This window comes from Bufo gargarizans, chromosome 7, assembly GCF_014858855.1.
Source record: "Bufo gargarizans isolate SCDJY-AF-19 chromosome 7, ASM1485885v1, whole genome shotgun sequence".
Classification (NCBI taxonomy): Eukaryota; Metazoa; Chordata; class Amphibia; order Anura; family Bufonidae; genus Bufo; species Bufo gargarizans.
The window spans coordinates 55381535-55402352 of record NC_058086.1 but is presented as its reverse complement, the minus strand read 5'-3'; the positions used below and the strand labels follow the sequence as shown (position 1 = coordinate 55402352).

The following is a 20818-nucleotide window of genomic DNA, read 5'->3' as shown; positions in this document are numbered from 1 at the left end:
CCTCGTTTCCCTGTGGGCTGCGGTAATTTCCGGAAAGTTCAGGGGGGGGGATTTGAAAAGTGTAACCGCCAAAGTGGAGGCGACGGATTGTACAACGTACGGGGTATACGGAGCGGCGACGGAGACTGCTGTGTACTGCGAGCGAGAGCGGCCTTCTCCTGCACTGCTGTAAGGGCCTCTTTGTCGCATACAAGTATATCTTGCAGGGGGAGCTGCTGAGACCTGGAGCCTGCAGTGGTGGTCCTGGGTGGTAGTACTGTATATGTCTGCATCTCAGGGCTAAGAAAACCTGTTACTGGCTGATTATTGGGCTCCTATATATAGAGGGTGCAGGGAAATCTGGATGTGTTGCCCATAGCAACCGTGGATACGGCGTGTGCCAGAATCTGCATTCCATAGAGGCTCATCCTGCATTATCCATACACTAAAGCTTCATGCACGCAACCGTTTCTGTATTTCGCTCTGCAAACAGCAGATCCGCAGAATACGGACTCCTTCCGCGTGTAATCTGCATTTGTCTCACTCCTGTTACTAAAAATGTCAGTTGTCAGCGATAGGGACCAGAATAGGACGCGTTCTGTCATTTGCAGAATGGACACACGGAGGCAGAGGACGCCGATCGCATCCGTGGAACCCATAGAGATAATCGGACCCTATGTGCAATCTGCCAAAAAGCCTGTTTGGATCCAACCACCATTTTATTTATTTTTGCTATTGGTAACGCGGACCCGTTCATTGCTGCAAAAAATGTCACCTGTGCGGCCGTTCCGCAAATGATAGAACACGTCTTATCCTTGTCTGTTTTGCGAACTGGAATAAGGCATTTGTACAGATGGGAGTAAAATTGAAGGTTGCACGCGGCCAGTATCTGTAGCTTGCGGATCCGTGATTTGCGTACCCAAAATGGATACGGCCGTGTGCATGAGGCCTGAAAAACAGTGGCATCCAATAATCCAGAACGTCTAACATTTCCACTTTTGCTTCCAGCGTGGAACTGCGATGTAGCGTTGAATTTTACAATTAAAACAAAAAAAAAACACTAAATAAAGCCAAAAAGCTCTTCGGTTTTGACTTTCTTCCTGAAGTCTAGTGATCGGTCTATGACCATACAGAAACCCAGACTGTCTGATGGTCCGATCAGTTCTATTCCATTACGCCTGCCAGGGATCAGCGACCTTCGGCACTGCAGATGTGGTGAAACTACCACTCCCAGCATGCACACTTGCTTTTCAGTACCCCCATAGAAGTGAATGGAGCATGCTGGGAGTTGTGGTTACACCTCATCTTGCTGACCACTGCACTAGAGAATGATGTTCCACGTAGCGGCCGATCGGTCGTCTATGGGATCGAGCAAACATTATCAGAAGTCATGACTAAACTGGCCGACCAGGGAGGCCGGTGGGGGAGAAACCTTCCTAAAGCAGAGTGGTGAATGAGGGGCCAAATTCAGCTGATCATACCGTAGACGTGTCATTACAGCCAAAATTTTCCATCCTGGCCAATCACATTTTCAGCAGATTGTCATCCGTTTCGTTGTGTAACTGAACTATGGCAAAACTTTTGATATGTTATAGCGACACATCGGAGGTTCTGATTGATGGAGGTTTGAGTGCCGAGACCCCCCACCACCAATCACTAGAACAAGAGGGGAACGCTCGCTTGGCACTCTCTTCTTGCTGCAGTCTCTCCCGTAGACTTTCTACTGAGCCCTGCAGCGAGGGGATGCAACATGCTGTGTGAGCACTTCTCTCTCCTCGTTCTAGTGATCGGTGGGGGTCTCAGCATTCTCAGCATTCAGACCTCCATCGATCAGCAGCTTTGATACATCTCAATATTTTTTTTATATATATTTTTAAAAACCTCAGTGACCCTTTGAATGTTTTATATACTGTACAGTGACTGACATTGTGTTATTTTGGGCAGGACATGCAAACGCCTAGCGATGGGGTGTTAACCCCCAGAACTAGGTCATCGGCACGTCATTTTCACAGCTCGAGGTATCCTCCCGGAAGCTTGACCTCTGCACGTCGACGATCTGCATTGCGAAGCTTGTCTAAAAGAAAAATCCCGCAGTGCACCCCCTTGGAGGTAGATTTTTATTTTATTTTTTTTCTCAATAAATATATATAAATTTTTTGTTGTACCCACTACACCAGAGGTTAGTAATCTTCAACACCCAAGCTGCTGTGAAACTATCACTCCCAGCATGGTCTATTCACTTTTATGGGAGTTCAGAGAACAGTTGAAGAGCTGTGTATGCTGGGAGTTGTAGTTTCACAACAGCTGGAGTGCAGGAGGTTGCTGACCCCTGCATTACACAGTGCTGATATAGTTCTCATTGCACAGCATGCGCCTGTATAGGGGCAAGTGAAGCCCGTACGATTCTTTTATCATTTATTATTAAAATGTGCCATCCCTTTGATTGGTGGGGGTCTGATCCTGAGAATGAAGGGGCTGCAGTACTGGTTCAGTGTGGTGCTCCTGCCTTGTGCTGTCCGTTCCGTGGCACCTGCAAAAAAAATAGAGCATGTCCTATTCTTGTCCGTTTTGTGGAATGCAAAACAGGCTGCGGTCGTGTTAATGAGCCCTAAAGGTTCATCCAGTTGGAAGTCCTACTGTGCAACACCCAGTTGGCAATTCATAAACTTTTAGTAGGAATAATAGAAGAATGACACGCCATAGTTACTTGACAAGATGTTATTACATGGGGAATACAAGTAGTTACTAAAACAGACATGTCAGGAGAGGTGACGGCTCCTCTTTTAAGGGATACTTTAAGGGCTCATGCATACGAACGTATTTTTTGTCCGTTTGTTTTTTTCCGGCCCCTATGCAGAACCATTCACTTCAATCGGGGCCGCAAAAAAAATAAAAACAGAAATTACTCTGTGTGCATTCCGTGTCCGTATGTCTGCATGGCCGTTTCGCAAAAATTGTGGACAAGGATAGGACTGTTCTATAAGGGGCCAGCCATTCGATTTCGCAAAATACCGAATGTACACGGCCAGTATCTGAGTTTTGTGGACCGCAAAACATCAAACGGTCGTGTGCGTGAGCCCTAAAGGGGTTGTTCTTTGGTAGACCCCTAGGCTGGCTGGACCTGCGGAGGGAATTGTACTTACTTGATCTCTGCCGCTGGGTCTTGGCTCCTTCGCTTACTGGTTTCAGCAGTGATGTGTCTCCCATGCATCACATGAAGTAAGAGAAGCACGTCACTGCTGCAAACCAGATGTGGATGTGAGAAGACCTGAGAGATGCAGCCTTGGAGCGAAGGAGCCGGGACCCAGTGGCGGGTTCAGGTAAGTATAATTCCCTCTGCAGGTCTGCCCTAGAGGCCCCCAGGGGAACCTCCCCTTTAAATTGCTAGTTGACATTGCATAAAGGTAACTCGAAAGGACAGCAGCATTAACAAGAATTGATACAAAATGATATGTAACGATGTGTAAATTAATTGTATTCTCAGGAAACTCTGGATGCGGCACAGGCTGCTCTGCTCCTTCAAAAACAATGGACCTTGTACAGCGTGACCCCGATGTATAACTTCTCATACACCAGACTGAAAGAGTATTCCAAGCACCTGTCTGCCCACATAGCTGCCGAGAAGCAGAAGGGTCTTGCCATTGAAGTGGGCTCAGAGCTGAGCCTAAAAGCCACATTTTCCTGTTTACCTGGACTCAAAGGAAAGGACAGAGATCCACTGGCTGTGCTCATACAGGTGAGGCGACAACTGCTATGATGACCGGGTGAAATGGAGCCCAAAGACCACAAACTGGGGAGAGCCCTCGTGGTCTACAAAACTTGCATCGTAGATCTGCTGGGGTTCAGCTGCTTTGGGATTTTTTGGTTTATTTTTTTGTTTTATGCCTCCTTATAGATGAAAGGTGATATAGGGGATGTCATAAATGTACCAATATCACCTCTGGTTTAAATTTTTAGCTTTTGATAGATTGTTTTACCCACTAGAAGTAAGCAATGATGTTCTTTGTTGACTGACAGCAATCAGAGATTTTGAGGAATTGATTACAAAAAAAAAGTTCGAACATGTCATTATAAAGTTACTGAGACTGAAACCTTTAAAGGGGTTTTCTGGGAATACCTAATTCTGACGGGTGCCAGCAGCCTGCCTCCCCTACTGAAAGGAATCTTGGTTACCTGCTCCCGTCTTCCAGTCTGGGGCATGTTTTCTTCCGCCCTGGCATGGACCAGAACAGCGGAGAGCAGATAGGTATGGTCTTTCAGTATGGAAGGCAGGCTGCTGAAACCTATTAGAAATTATGTATTCACTGACAAACCCTATAAAGAGTTTAGCGCACAAAAAGTATCCACAGGATAGGTGTTAATGCCAGATCTCTGGGGGTCCGACTGCAGTGACCCCAGCAATCCTGAGACCAGAAGTCCCCTTCTCTGGATAGAGTTGTGTCGGTCCACCACTCCGTTCATCTCTATAGGACTGACAGTGCACGGTCTGTCAGTCCCATACAAGTAAATGGAGCTGCGGATCAGCATTTATACCTCTATTCCATTTAGAAAAGGGGATTCGGGGACCCCTACTTCTAAGGACTACATGGGGTCCCAACAATAAGACCCCAGTGATCTGACATGACCTATCCTGTGGATACCAGAGACAACCTGCTCCAGTTATAAAGGGCATCTGTTTTGTACCTGTTACATGTGCACTTGGCAGCTGAAGGCATCTGTGTTGGTCCCATGTTCATATGTGCCTGCATTGCTGAGAAAAATTATGTTTAATATATGCAAATGAGCCTCTAGGAGCAACAGGGGCGTTGTCATTACACCTAGAGGCTCAGCTCTCTCAGCATCCGCAATTTTGATTGACAGGGCCAGACATGTGCTGTTTTCACTGTCATGGTCCTGTTAAAGTGGAGAGGGCACAGCAGTTGCAGAGAGAAGAGCTAGGTGTAATGACAACGCCCCTGTTGCTCCTAGAGGCTCATTTGCATATATTAAACCATCATTTTTCTCAGCAATGTGGACACATGAACATGGGACCAACACAGATGCAGTCAGCTGCCAAGCGCACATGTAACAGGTCAGCGAGTGTCATAGGTACAAAACTGCTGACAGATGCCCTTTAAGTAGAACACCATAGCAGATGGATAGTATGTGTGTCCTGCATCCCTCTACTACTTCTGTTCCTTAGCCTGTGATGTGTGTCATACATGGTAAAATGCTAATAAAATGCATTATGTCCTCAAATTCTCCCCGTGTTTCTTGCTCTCTCTCCACAAGATTTCATCCAAGCCTCCTCTCACCAAGGCAAGCACAGAGGACCGGATTGTGTGGACAGGTTGGTTCTGCGGGACGTACACAGAGGACGATCTATTGGAGGTGATACCAGACACATTTACTTGCCTCCCGCTCTTCCTGTATAACGGCTCCGAGGCGCTCACGGCCATCGTAGGGACGTGGTTCCAAAGAAACTTTGACTCTTGTTTTGGCAAGCTGGTGATCAGTTCTCAGGACCTTACGTGGCTAGCGGCAATGTGGACCGGGTATGACGTGTCTGGATCAGTGTCGGCCACAGAGCTTGTTTTCTCTGTGCCCGTCGAACCTCGCATGGACATTTCTTATGCCATCCACGCAGAGGACTTCAAGACTTTATGGAATAATATTCATAAATCAAAGGACGAGGTCACGTTGGAGGAAGTGGACAATTTATTCCAATGTCTTTACTCGCATTTCTTCAGACACTTTAGAATCCACTTATCAGCAACCCAGCTCATCAAGGTGACTGCATCCGTGGCGTCAGCGCATAGTGAAGGAAAAGTGAAGGTGAGTGATTTACAGTTCCAAAACCTAGTACTGTTATAGATGAGTAGTGGACAAGATATAGAATAGGGGCCCTTTTATCAGGATGATGGTAGGCAATGACCGGGAACGAGCGTTCATAGGAATATTTCTTCCCAATCCTTGCCCACTCGTTGGGGATGAATGATCATTACTACAATCGTTCATTCCCTTAGGCCTCTTTCACACGAGCGAATGGTTCCGCATATGGTCCGCAAAAACAGAACTGACACGGAAAGAAAATACGTTTGTGTGCATGAGGCCTTACTAGTAGCTAAGTGCTACTGTGAGGAATATAAACAGCAACACACGATATATCTCTAAAGGAATAACTTTCTTTAGCGATCTGCCTCATATCTACTGAAAGTTTTAAAAGAAGTTTCACAGAGGTTTTCTAATTAAGTCAGTATTAGTTGGTTATTTAATGAGATGAAAACAAAAGTGAAGCTTTAAATCAACAGCACATTGAAAAAAGACATATTATGGTCAAATAACCAAATTAGAAATTACACTATTCATAAAAAGGGAAGGCTCCCGTGACCGAGAGAGTGGGCTGCAACAGCCCTCTGGTTATAGGTGGCGTAAAGCTGCACGGAGATCCATGGGAGCTACAGGCATCTTTGGGTGCACTGGGACCCCCTCCTTGTCCACACCAGTGGATCCCATGACGTGTCACACACCCATATGACCTATAACATGGAAGTGAACCAGCGCTATGGAGAGTGACAAGATCCAGACTGTGCTTTCACTTCCAGCCTGTGTCTGCACAAGTACTGCAGAGAGGCCTGGGAGCCACGAGCCTTCCTGCCACTGTCTGCCTCTGAGGGCCACTTCAGAACAGCAGTGCCAGGGGCCTGCCCCCTCCTCCTTCTTGGAGCATACACACACTGGAGGCTGCAGTGGCACGACTAATTATCCGCACATACACGACAAATGAATACACATATTGCAAAGATGTTACTGATACCCGGTGCCCCCCCCCCCCCTACCCGCAGTGCCCCTCACCACACAAAAATGGTAGCAAAGTTACCGAGGTCATCCTGAGTAGTAGCTGAAGACACAGCGGCAGCCATGTTCACCGGTAGCTGGGCCGGAGGGCGGGCACTGCCCTAGGTCCTGTACATGGTGATCCCTATTTACCCGCTGCTAGAGTTGCCCCGTGCAGATGGTGTGCATGTGTAATTAAATTGCGCGCTGCTGCTTCAGAGTGGTGTGCCAGATGGTTCGGCAGCCCGCCAAACCGACCAATAACATCGCTTCTCGCTGTACGACGCTTTATTGGTTAATTCAGGCACTGTTGGCAGTGCGCACTGCGCTCATGAATGGCAGGGAAAAGACTTTATAGGAAGTAAAATGCACTGAACGCTTGTACAGCCGTTACTGCAACCTCTGGTTACACCTAGAGGCTCTGCCCTCTCTGCAACTGCCGCACCCTCTGCACTTTGACAGGCCAGGTGTGATGGCGGTGCACCCCAGTAAGTGGAGCTCCTGCTGCAGGTAAGACCTAGGCCGTGGAGGATGTCCTACCTGGTATGTCACTTTTCTGTATTAGACCTGCAGGTGAGCCTTACGATTGTCAGGAGGGAGGAGTTCCTTCCTGACCAGCACCTGCTCATCAGTGGAGGAGACGCTGCTATTAGATGATCTCCTCCACAGTATGGGGAGGAGCGATAGCTAATGCCATCGCTCATCCCCCTACAGAATAATATTTGCCGGCAGCAGACCGTGATTAAATAGCACAATCCGCCACCTGCAAATGATGATTTTGTAGCCTGCATATAATATGCGATTACCTAATTGCCTTGTTCATCGGGTAATCGGCGGAACTTTTACACAGGCAGATCATCGCTAACGAGCGTTTCTACGAATGCTTGTTGGTGATGATCTGGCCAGTCTAAGGCTACTTTCATAGTAGCGTTTTTGCTGGATCCGGCAGGGCTCAGCAAAAAACGCTTCCGTGACTGATAAAACAACCATCTGCATCCGTTCTGAACAGATCCGGTTGCATCCCAGAACAGAAAGCAAAATACAACATGTTGCAGTTTGCTCTCCGGTCTGGGAACGCAGCTAAACGGAACGGGATGCATTTTGGAGAATTCCATTCTGTTCCGTTTTGTCCCTATTGACAATGAATGGGGACAAAACGGAAGCGTTTTTTTCCCCAGTATTGAGCCTCTATGATGGAATTCAATACCGAAAAACTTGAACACTAGTGTGAAAGTAGCCTTATATAGGCCGTAGCTATTTACTTTATTGGGCCTTATGTGCGCTAGTATGGTTCCTGCTGTTCTCTCGGATGTGACTGTTCTCTCAGGATGAGCACGGCACAGTCTTATCTGTTCTCTCCAGACTTCCTGCAGCTTAACAGCAACATGTCGAGTCCTGTGTATTATCACTGCTGCCATTTAACCGTTGACCTCTAATTTATCTACTTAGAACTGTGTGTATGTATGTGTATATATATATATATATCTCCCAATCCAGCTCCACGTAGAATATGCTTTTAATCGACTTCCATAAAATCAAGACATCAAACAGGACAAGTTGCTGTGACGCATTTCGGGCTATTACATTTAAAGGTTTCTTATTCAATCCCTTCGGGGGGAGCAGGAGTGTTGCCAGATAGTGACGTTTATAAAATGCAAATTGATAGTATGCTGAAAGATGAGAATACCTATTCACTACTGGCAACGAACCCCCTCCCCCATTATCAGACTAAGTTGTACGACATCCTTCAGGAAGGAGTGTATTTGGGTATTCTGTCTGATGAAGAAAAGGAATTTATATATGTGCACAACCCTAATACACCCATTTTCCATGCTCTTCCTAAGGTGCACAAGGAGGGTTTCCCTCCACCTTTTAGACCTATAGTGGCGGGGATAGGGTCATACTCTGAACGACTTTCCGAGTGGGTCGATTCCCCGCTGCAACGCCTTGTTCCCCTTATACCTGGATATCTTAAAGATACTTGTAAAGTCCTCCATCATCAGTTTAGATGGCAAAAAGAATATATGTGGGTTACTGACGATATTACCTCACTATAACATTCCACACTATTTGGCTATTTTAGCTTTAAAATGGTTTTTGGATATGTAAAGCAATTACACCCTGGAACTCCGTGATTTTCTTTGCACCTGTATTGATTTTTTTACTTAAGCATAATTTTTTTATGTTTTAATGGTTTATATTATTTACAATTATCCAGAGTTTCCATGGGTGCTAAATTCTCTCCCTCTGTGGCCAATGTGTTCATGGCGTGGTGGGAGGAGAGTTGCTTTTTGTTTTCGGACAGTAACCCATATCTTACATCTATGAAATGGTATGGGCGTTTCATTGATGACATGTTGTGGGTGTGGCAGGGTGATGCAGAGGATCTGGTTCCTTTTGTGGAGTATTTAAATGATTGTGTTTCTATGGTCAGTGATCCTTTTTCGATTGTGTTTTTGGATTTCCATATCATCACCACGACGGCCATACAATGAGATTGACCCCTGACCTCTGTAGGGGCAGGAAGCAGAGAAAGGTTTAAATGCTCCCCTCCCACCACCAAACACCAGTGTTTCCTGTCCCTACAGAGGACAGGGGCGGAGAAAGGTCTCCGCAGGCAGCCGCCGTGGAGATGAAGGTCCAGAAGTGGGAGTCGCGTACCTGCTTTAGCGGGCCCCCTTCCTGTCAGCCCGCGGTCCCGTTCCAACGCCGGACAGGGAGGGGAAGGGAGAGACTTGCCTCCGGTTTCATCTGGGGCCTGCTCCCGGTGCACGGAATGCCCGCTGGTTCATTGAAACCAGGCCGGCTTGTGCGCCGGGCGGCGCTATATAAATTCGTCACTTCCGGGTAGCCGGACGTTTCCAGAAGTGACGCGGACGGAGGGGGCCGGTCTCAGGAGGCGGGAGAATTCAAATAGATTCTCCTACCGCAGCGTCCTGCGGTGAGTACATTCCTTATTCTGGGCTGTATTTCAGGATGTCTGCATCGGACCATACCGAGGCCTCTACTCTACCGTCTGTAAGTTCCCCATAGGGGAGAGTTTTTTTCTTCCTCTCTCACCAGGGCTTATTATTAATGAGGGTTCTCTTGGCTTTTCCAGACTGCAAAAGATCCTCTGAGAAAACCCAAGAAGTCATTAAAGTGTGTTTCTTGCCTCAAACGACTTCCTGGTGACTATCCTAAGAAACTATGCAGGGATTGCATTGCTAAAATTGTCCAGGAGGAACAACCGTCCCTCATGGACGAGATTAAGTCCATGATGCAGGAAGAGATTGTCTTCTTTTGCGACTTTTTCTTCTCTTCAAAGAGAGAAACCTGTGGAGCGGCCCTGTCCTGTGGTCTCAGAGTCCCCCGCTAAACGGCACAAATCGAACGATGATGTCTCATCCGACTCTGAGGTTTATGGGGGTTCAGCTTCCTCCTCTAAACATATGGAGGATGGAGACAAGCTCTCTGAGCGGGATTTTTCTGAAAACAGAAGGAAATTTTATTTCTCCTCTGAGGATATGCCCGAGCTCTTAAAAGCCGTCGGAGCTACTATGGGAGTAGAGGAGGTGCCCTCTACGCCATCAGTACAGGATGAAATGTTTGGAGGCCTCAGGGTGAAGAAATCCAGAGTCTTCCCCATTAACGAAAACATCAGAGGGATGATTTTGGATGAATGGGCAGATCCGGAGAAGCGGCTAGGTGTCGCCAGATCTTTCCAAAACCGGCTTCTCTTTGATCAGGAAGAAGCTAAAACATTTAATACCATCCCTAAGATTGACGCCCAGGTAGCTAGGGTCAATAAGAAAACCAGCCTACTATTTGAGGATGCTTCTCAGCTCAGAGACCCACTGGATAGAAAGGCCGACGGCCTGCTGAGAAGATCCTGGGAAGCGGCTATGTTCACGCTTAAATCGAACATAGCAGCCACATCAGTCGCTAGATCTATGTTCATCTGGCTCTCTGAGTTAGAGAATAGGGCCTCCAGCGATCCCTCAACAAATGAGATTGTGAGCGCCATTCCCCTGTTAAAATCCGCTACAGCCTTTTTGGCAGACGCCTCCGCGGAGTCGGTACGGTTTTTAGCAAAGGATGCGGGTCTGTCCAATGCAGCTCGCCGGGCCTTGTGGGTGAAGTGTGGTCGGGGGACAAAGTATCAAAGTCCAGATTATGTGGTATCCCCTTTTCTGGAGAGTATATCTTCGGACCTGAACTAGAGAAAATCCTAGAAAGGGCCTCCGATTAAAAAGAAGGGTTTTCCAGAGGAAAAGGTCTATAAAAGGAAGTATCCCTTTCGTGCCCCTTCCAACCAAGGTAGTCAATACACTGGTAAAGGCAAGTCGGCCCGTTTCAGTTACCCCAAGGGGGGGAGAGGTAGGGCTCCCGCTTCTGTCCCCCAAAAAGGAAATGGAAACCAATGACATCGGGGTGGGGGGGGGAGATTGAGGATGTTTTTTCCCCGCTGGGAGGAAATATCCTCAAATTCCTGGGCTCTGAGGATTGTAAGATCGGGTTACAGAATACAGTTCTAGGATCCTCCCCCAAAGAGGTTTCTAGTCACCAAGGTGGCAATCCCAGACTCCAATCATCCCATTTACGTGGGCATCCGGGAATTACTCGCAAAAGGGGTAGTGACGGAAGTACCTCAATCCGAAAGGGGAGGGGGTTTCTATTCAAACCTCTTCCTAGTGAAGAAAGGAGGGTTCCTACCGCACCATAATAAACTTAAAACGCCTGAACAGATACATCACCTACCAGAAATTCAGGATGGAGACCCTAAGATCTATAGTCCCCTTGCTCCAGAGCAACTCAGTAATGTGCTCGGTCGATCTGACCGACGCCTACTATCATGTACCAATACATCCCAGCTCTCAGCGGTTCTTAAGGTTCGCGGTCAGAGACCATCAGGGCAAGATTCTTCATTACCAATTCACCTCTCTCCCCTTCGGCGTATCTTCAGCCCCTCGAGTTTTTACAAAGCTAATGATCGAGGTAGTGGCTTATCTAAGAAAGAAAGGTCTGACGGTTTTCCCGTACTTAGACGACTTCCTGATTTCGAACAGCTCCGCTCATCTCCTGCTGAGAGATCTAGTTTTCTTCCGTCAAACCCTAGAGGGTCTGGGTTGGTTGATCAACATAAAAAAATCTCAGTTAGATCCGACAACAAAGATCCAGTTCCTGGGGGTTATTCTGGATTCCCAGAAACAGATAACCTGCTTACCTCAGAGCAAGATACAGGACATCCAGAGGAAGATCTCCATCTTCAACTCAAGGAATCTCTATTCCATCAGAGACTCAATGAGTCTACTGGGGATCCTCACATCCTGCATTCCGTCCGTTCAGTGGTGTCAGATCCACTTTCGAACCCTACAGATGTGGATCCTCAGGGTTTGGGACAGAAGAGAATCTTCCTTAGACCAAAAGGTGATCATCCCTCAAAGAGTAAAGACCTCCCTTTGGTGGAAGGACAAGCTAAAAATCTCCAAGGGGGTGCAGTGGTCAAGGAATCCCTATGCCCAGATCACCACAGACGCAAGCCAGTACGGTTGGGGAGCAAAGGTCGGAGAAGCTTATTACCAGGGAGTCTGGCCCAAATCTTTTAGCCTTCAGTCATCAAATCTCCGAGAATTGATGGCAGTCTGGAAAACTCTAAAGCAGGCAAAGATTCATCTTCAGGGCCATCACGTAAGAGTCCTGTCAGACAATACGACAGTGATAAGATATTTAAACCATCAGGGGGGCACAGGTTCGGGCAGCCTACTGGAATTGTCGACAAAAATATTCGCCTGGGCCGAAGCGAACGTCCAGTCAGTGTCTGCAGTCCACCTGAAGGGGTCTCTAAATGTGGAGGCAGACTACCTAAGCCGGGCAAGAATAGATCACTCGGAGTGGTCCTACAATAGATCTCTTTGCCACTCGAGTAAACTCAGTTACCAGTTTTTTGTTCCCTACACCCCAGAGACAGCCCGAGGTTTCTGGACGCCTTCTCTTTCAGATGGAACCAAGGTCTCCATTATGCTTTCCCTCCTCTTCCCTTAATACCGAGGGTGGTACAGAAGATCATACAAGACAGTACTTCAGTCATACTGGTGACACCCTACTGGCCAAAGAGGAGCTGGTTCCCAATCCTGTGGAACCTTGCCAGCGAAGGTCCTTGGATTCTGCCAAAGAGACAAGACATACTGCACCAAGGTCCGATCCTACACCCGGACCCGGACTTCCTCAACCTAGCAGCCAGGATCCTGAGACCCAGATCCTAAAGCGTCAGGGTCTATCAGATGCAGTAATCTCAACCCTAAAGGCTTCCAAGAAGAAGGTGACCTTTTCAATTTACCTAAAAATCGGGAAGCGTTTTTGCTCATGGTCAGGTTCGCCTTCACCGAATACCTCGGCCCCAAACATCCAAATGATTCTGGATTTTCTACAAAGAGGTTTCGACATGGGATTAAGACCGTCCACACTCAGGGTACAAATATCAGCTCTTAGTTGCTTTTACGACACCGAGCTGGCAGGCCATAGGTGGATAAAACGCTTCATGAAGGCAACAACAAGGCTACGTCCGACCCTAAGACCTCATGTACCCTCCTGGGATCTGGACATCGTCCTTAGGGGACTATCTCATCCTCCGTTTGAGCCTCTGAGTGACTGCTCCTTGAAGCACAAATCCTACAAGACTGCATTCCTGGTTGCCATCACCTCAGCCAGAAGAATAAGTGAATTACAGGCTCTTTCAATTAGAGAGCCTTACTTACAGGTCCTGGATGACAGGATAGTCCTAAAACTAGACCCGTGTTTTTTACCAAAGGTAGTCTCGAAATTTCATAAGGACCAGGAGATCACCCTTCCTTCCCTATTTGACAACCCATCTAATGATTGGGAATCTACCCTTCATTCACTTGATGTCAGACGGGCAGTACTGGATTATTTAGAGACCACTAAAGACTTTAGGAAATCAGATTGCCTCTTTATCCAGTTTGGAGGAAGAAACAAGGGTCAGAAAGTTTCCAAGTCCTCCATCGCCAGATGGATCAAAGCTACCATCACTTCCTGTTATTCCTTACAGAATCTTTCGGGCCCGGGCAATATCAAAGCCCACTCTACCAGGGCAATGTCTTCCTCTCAGGCAGAAAGAGCGGGTGTCTCCCTAGAGGAGATCTGTAAGGCTGCCACTTGGTCCAGTATCCATACCTTTGCCAAACATTATAGGTTGGACCTCTTTAAAAAGACTGATATGGCCTTCGGACAAAAAGTCCTTCAGTCTGTGTCCCACCCATAGATTCATATTTGCTATACCTCATTGTATGGCCGTCGTGGTGATGATATGGGAAGCCGGAATTAGTACTTACCGGTAATTCATTTTCCATGAGATCACCACGACGGCCATACAATGAGATTGACCCCCTGACCTCTGTAGGGGCAGGAAGCAGAGAAAGGTTTAAATGCTCCCCTCCCACCACCAAACACCAGTGCTTTCAAAATATCAGAGTAAAGGGTGGTGGATACACACGTGAAAGAATAAGCAAACAGGAGAAGATATTACATCATATCAACCCCCGGGTAAACAATAGGGAGGGAAATACGGGCCGTCGTGGTGATCTCATGGAAAATGAATTACCGGTAAGTACTAATTCCGGCTTTTTCTCTGTGGGGGGATCCAGACGGTCATATAGTTCATACTTGCACTTACGTAAAATCACTGTGGGTAACACCTTGCTCCATGCATCATCCTGTCACCCCCCTCATGTTGCCAGGAATATTCCCAGAGGGGAAATGCTGAGGGCTCAACGAAATTGTTCTACCCTTGATCTTTTCTCTAGGGAGGCTTCTGATATTTCGGCAAGATTGCAGACTTGGGGATATTCAGTGGAGAGCATCCATAGAGCTAGAGAACAGGGACTCCCTTGTGTTTACTCAAATTAATGGAAGAAAGTATAAAAGAAGAGAAAACGGAATCGAGATAGACGAGGCGGCAAATCCTAATGAGGTGGTTATTATGGGGGACTTCAACTACCCAGATAAAGACTGGGAAACTGAAACTTGTATATCTCATAAGGGAAACAGGTTCTTGGCAATAACCAAAGACAATTACCTCTCCCAACTGGTTCAGGACCCGACTAGAGGGACAGCCATACTGGACTTAGTATTAACCAATAGGCCGGACAGAACAACAGACGTGCAGGTTGGGGGACACCTGGGAAATAGTGACCATAAAGTAATAACCTTCCAATTATCATTCAAAAGAGCGTTTCTACAGGGAGGAACAAAAATACCAAACTTCAAAAAAGCTAAATTTAGCCAACTAAGAGAGGCCATAGGCCAAACTAACTGTGACAAAGTCCTCAAAAATAAAAATACAGCCACAAAATGGGATATCTTTAAAAACATCCTAAAATCTCATTGTGAGAGGTACATACCGTATGGGAATAAAAGGTTAACCAATGTGGATAAATAGAACTGTAAAGAAAGCAATAAATGACAAAAAGAAAGCATATAAAACACTAAAACAGGACTGTAGCACGGAAGCACTGAAAAACTATAAGGAAAAAAATAGAACATGTAAAAAACAAATAAAAGCGGCCAAACTAGAGACCGAAAGATTAATTGCCAAAGAGAGTAAAACTAACCCTAAAATGTTCTTCAATTATATAAATGTTAAAAAATATAAATCTGAAGGTGTCGGCCCTTTAAAGAGTAATGAGGGGGGAGTCGCAGAGAGCGACGAGGAGAAAGCAAAGCTGTTAAATATTTTTTTCGCAAATGTATTCACTGAGGAAAATTAATTGTCAGATGAAATGCCGAATGCAAAAATAAATTCCCCATTAAAAGTGTCCTGTCTGACCCAGGAAGATTTGCAACAGCGACTTAAAAAGATTAAAATAGACAAATCGCCAGGACCGGATGACATACACCCCCGTATCCTAAAGGAATTAAGTAATGTCATAGCCAGACCCTTATTTCTGATATTTGCAGACTCTATACTGACAGGGAATGTCCCACAGGATTGGCGCATAGCATATGTGGTGCCAATATTCAAAAAGGGGCCAAAAACAGAGCCTGGAAACTATAGGCCGGTAAGTTTAACATCTGTTGTGGGTAAACTGTTTGAGGGTTTTCTGAGGGATGCTATATTAGAGCATCTCAACGGAAATAAGCAAATAACGCCATATCAGCATGGCTTCATGAGGGATCGGTCATGTCAGACAAATTTAATCAGTTTCTATGAGGAGGTAAGTTCTAGACTTGACAGCGGACGAATCAATGGATGTCGTATATCTGGACTTCTCCAAAGCATTTGACACTGTACCACATAAAAGGTTAGTATATAAAATGAGAATGCTCGGACTGGGAGAAAACGTCTGTAAGTGGGTAAGTAACTGGCTCAGTGATAGAAAACAGAGGGTGGTTATTAACGGTACATACTCAGATTGGGTCACTGTCACTAGTGGTGTACCTCAGGGGTCAGTATTGGGCCCTATTCTCTTCAATATATTTATTAATGATCTTGTAGTAGGCTTGCATAGTAAAGTATCAATTTTCGCAGATGACACTAAACTGTGTAAAGTAATTTACACTGATGAGGACAGTTTACTACTACAGAGTGATCTGGATAGATTGGAGGCTTGGGCAGATAAGTGGCAGATGAGGTTTAACACTGATAAATGTAAAGTTATGCACATGGGAAGGAATAATGCAAGTCATCCGTACATACTAAATGATAAAACACTGGGTAACACTGACATGGAAAAGGATCTAGGAATTTTAATAAACAGCAAACTAAGCTGCAAAAACCAGTGTCAGGCAGCTGCTGCCAAGGCCAATAAGATAATGGGTTGCATCAGAAGGGGCATAGATTCCGGTGATAAGAACATAGTCCTACCACTTTACAAATCATTAGTCAGACCACACATGGAGTACTGTGTACAGTTCTGTGCTCCTATAAACAAGGCAGACATAGCAGAGCTGGAGAGGGTACAGAGGAGGGCATCTAAAGTAATAACTGGAATGGGGCAACTACAGTACCCTGAAAGATTATCAAAATTAGGGTTATTCACTTTAGAAAAAAGACGACTGAGGGGAGATCTAATTACTATGTAAAAAAAAATATCAGGGGTCAGTACAGAGATCACTCCCATCATCTATTTATCCCCAGGACTGTGATGAGGGGACATCCTCTGCGTCTGGAGGAAAGAAGGTTTGTACACAAACATAGAAGAGGATTCTTTACGGTAAGAGCAGAGAGACTATGGAGCTCTCTGCCTGAGGAGGTGGTGATGGTGAGTACAATAAAGGAATTCAAGAGGGGCCTGGATGTATTTCTGGAGCGTAATAATATTACAGGCTATAGCTACTAGAGAGGGGTCTTCCTCTGGATCAACTTGCAGGATAACAGGCCGAACTGGATGGACAAATGTCTTTTTTCGGCCTTATGTGACTATGTTACTATGATGCTATGTACGGGGTTTGAGTGAACCAGTGACTTTTGTCACTATTTACAGCAAAGAATATCCCCTTATCTGCAATATCATAGCAAACACGTCCCAGTCATAGGCTATGATGAGGGTTGGGGAGATGTTGCCGAAGCAGGTATTAAATGTAGAGTGAAAAGCGCCGACTATTGGGCAAAAAGTGAGTCCTAGTTTATTTCTTGAGAATGCGTTTTGCCAACCAGTATGGCTGAGTACAAAGGGTAAAAGTGGAAGTAAAAAGTGCATTTGCTGTTCACATATGTCAGTTAGTAAAAATATTATTTCCACGTCTAATGGTAGTACGCATGAGTTGCGACAATATATAAATTGCAATACTGAATATGTTGTATATGTCATCACTTGTCGAGATTGCGCGCTGCAATATGTGGGGTGTACCACGAATCGGCTCAAGGTCAGAATACGGAAACCTTTGAGTGACGTCCCGCATTCTTCAACACGCAATGTATCAGCGGCCACATTACATTTTGCGTCTGTTCACAAAGGTGACGCCTCTGCGTTTTTTGTGCAGGGCATTGAAAGAGTAACTACACCGATCAGGGGTGGAGATCGTAGACCGAAACTTTTTAGCAGGGAAAGTTATTGGATGTTCAATCTTGGAACGTGTATACCGAAGAAACATGATTTAACCTTGCAATATAAGTAACATTCTTCATTTGTATTGGGCCTCTGTTCCACTTGGCTGGATTCTCCTCCCCTCTGCCGAATCCTATTCACCGATTTTGGTGTGGATCTCCGGTGGGGATGATTATCCAATCCAAGTGGTCGTATCATGTCTGTGTATAAAAGTTAGGTTTTAAGTTTGTTTTTGTCTTGATGAAGGGCTAAAAATGTAATAGCCCAAAATGCGTCACAGCAACTTGTCCTGTTTTGATGTCTCGATTTTATGGAAGTCGATAAAAAGAATATTCTATGTGGAGCTGGATTCCTTTTGTCTTACAGTCCGTACCTGACCAAGTCCAGGTCTGATTGATTTTCCTTCACTAAATATATATATATATATATATATATATATATATATATATATATATATATATAATCATAATCAAAAATTAGAGTAGAGCAGTTGCACTACCCTCTGCCTATGTAGAATATCGCCTGTAGGATAAGAAGAAATGTCTGACATGGGGCAGGTCATCCCAACAGGCCTATGATCTAATCCATCCTGTGCAATGAATGGAGCTTTGCAAGTGAAGAACTATTGCAATATACACACCATAAATATACTATATTTATTTTTATTTTATTTTTTTATTTTATTTTTAATGTACGTTTTTCCCTCTGGCGGCGCCCCCTGCTGTTTCTCCTTCTGGACCACCTTCACGCACATTCAGAGGTGGACTGACATGCTCAGTAGCTTCCCTGCTCCCTTCTTCCCCTCAGGGCTGGTGTAGTGATTACATGGTGAAGAAATAATATGTAGTGCCACGGTTGTATGTCGGGGGGCTATTTTCTATGCAGGGAAAGAAGGGATTACAAGAGCTAATTGCAATGCCTCCTGGGAGATGCAGATGCTTGACTCTCATGTGAGTTGCTGCCCACCAACAAAAAGGGAAGAGTCCTCAAGATGAGTTGAAAAAAAATAATGTAATTAGTGGGATACCCCCTTTAATACTTGGAAAGCCTTTTATTTTAACCATGTTAACCAGGTCATTTGTCTCAGAAATTTACTGGGGATCAAAGTGTGGTCCCTCCATGTTCACTTGTGTCTACAGCTGAAAATTACGTGTAGAGTGGATTTGGGCATGGAAGGGGCTTTCTGACTGTCTATTTGTGACATGCCCACAGGTCCACCACTTTTCTGGAAAAGTAACCTCTATTTTGGCAGGCCTAAGCCATTGAGGACTCCTGATGAGTGGGGTCACAGAGGTGGATTGTGTGGCGACACGGACCATGTCAGGGTATAATTGAACTAGTTTAGTCTGCAATTTGGTTCAGTGTTTCAGTTGGTTTCCCGTCAGGATTGCATCCGTTTTTCATGGGCTTGAAGAAAAAGTGAAGGATAACGCACAGATTCTGCTAGCAGCCATCAGTGAAAAACAGACTGCATCCAGACACCATGCGTGTGCTGTCAGTTTTTTTTTTGGGTTTTTTTTTTCCTCCCACTGACCCATTGACTTGAATGGACCAGTTCTGGGTGAAAAAGTGGCTGAAGATAGATCATGCAGCGCTTTTTCCTAAACTAAAAGATCGATGGAAGCCAATGCGCATATACTCATTGTATGGGCCAAGGATCAGTCTGGACGAAAACTCACTGGTGTGAAAATGGCCTAAATGTCTAATTAGAATACCATTTCAAGTTGTCAAAACCATAATGGGTTGATCGTTGGGAACAATCAAGGTACGATCTTCTCGTGCAATGCTGCGCCATGGGCCCCTCTCAGTTTTAGTTTTTTTTTGCATTGAGAGAAGCTTAGTTTTTGTACGATTCACACCTATGTAGGGTGAAATAATTAGCAAATTGCTGCCCAAATCCTGGCCTGGAAAAAAAAAAATCATTTATATAAGATCCACTTAAAGCTACAAGGCAGACACTATCGGTGCTTTGTGCGCTCCATTATTTAAGGCTGAAATATGGCCACATCTTGGTGTCCATCTGACAGCTGCAGGGCCCAGGCTCCCATGGTTTATCTGGACCAAACTGCTGTGTTCTGGGTCTCATAGACATAACATGGAGGTTAAAGGGGTTGTTCCAACTGGACCTTTATGGCACACTTAGGCTACTTTCACACTAGCGTTTTTGCTGGATCCGGCAGGGTTCAGCAAAAACGCTTCTGTTACTGGTGATACAACCGCCTGCATCCGTTATGAACGGATTTGGTTGTGTTATCTTTAACATAGCCAAAACAGATCAGTTTTGAACTCCATTGAAAGTCAATGGAGGATGGATCCGTTTTCTATTGTGGGGTCATGACGGATCTGTTTTTCCCAGGACGGAAGGCAAAATACAATATGTTGCGGTTTGGGAATGCATTTTGGAGCATTCCGTTCAGTTTAGTGTTGTCCCCATTGACAATGACCGGGGACAAAACTGAAGCGTTTTTTTCCAGTATTGAGCTCCTATGACAAAACTCAATACCGGAAAACTTGTGTCCTGTATGCGGAACCATTCACTTCAATGGGGTTGAGAAAAAACGGAAATGACTGTGTATTCCATGTCCGCATGGTTGTTCCACAAAAAATTGAACACATCCTATTACTGTCCGCATTATGGCCTTGTATATAGTATTTCTAGCACTCCCATCATTGACATTCTCTTATTCTGTGTTTTCTCCTCAGTTCCTCAGTAAGGACTACCTAATCCGAGTGCTGGGATTCATCACGGAGCTGGCCATCAATAACATCCAGTATTGAACACATGGGCATGGTCACCCCGACACTGCCCGCCAATCCATTCTTGTTGATGAAGCACTTTTTTTTTCCAATTTGTCTTTTAAATCTTGTGGTTTTGCCCCTTCTGTGTTGTATTTTATATGTTAAAGGGGAACCTGTCACCGGGATTTTGTGTATAGAGCTGAGGACATGGGTTGCTAGATGGCCGCTAGCACATCCGC

At 45.5% G+C, this 20818-nt stretch overlaps 1 protein-coding gene across 1 annotated transcript; it reads left to right on the top strand.

Annotated features, from left to right (window-relative positions):
* The first annotated feature begins 35 nt into the window (after positions 1-35).
* CENPL (centromere protein L) lies at positions 36-20755 on the top strand. The gene is made up of 5 exons (XM_044302222.1): positions 36-168; positions 1924-2088; positions 3464-3715; positions 5251-5793; positions 20544-20755. Exons 2-5 carry the CDS (start codon positions 1927-1929, stop codon positions 20616-20618), a joined length of 1032 nt encoding a protein of 343 aa, XP_044158157.1. The 5' UTR covers positions 36-168; positions 1924-1926; the 3' UTR covers positions 20619-20755.
* The last annotated feature ends 63 nt before the right edge of the window (positions 20756-20818 follow it).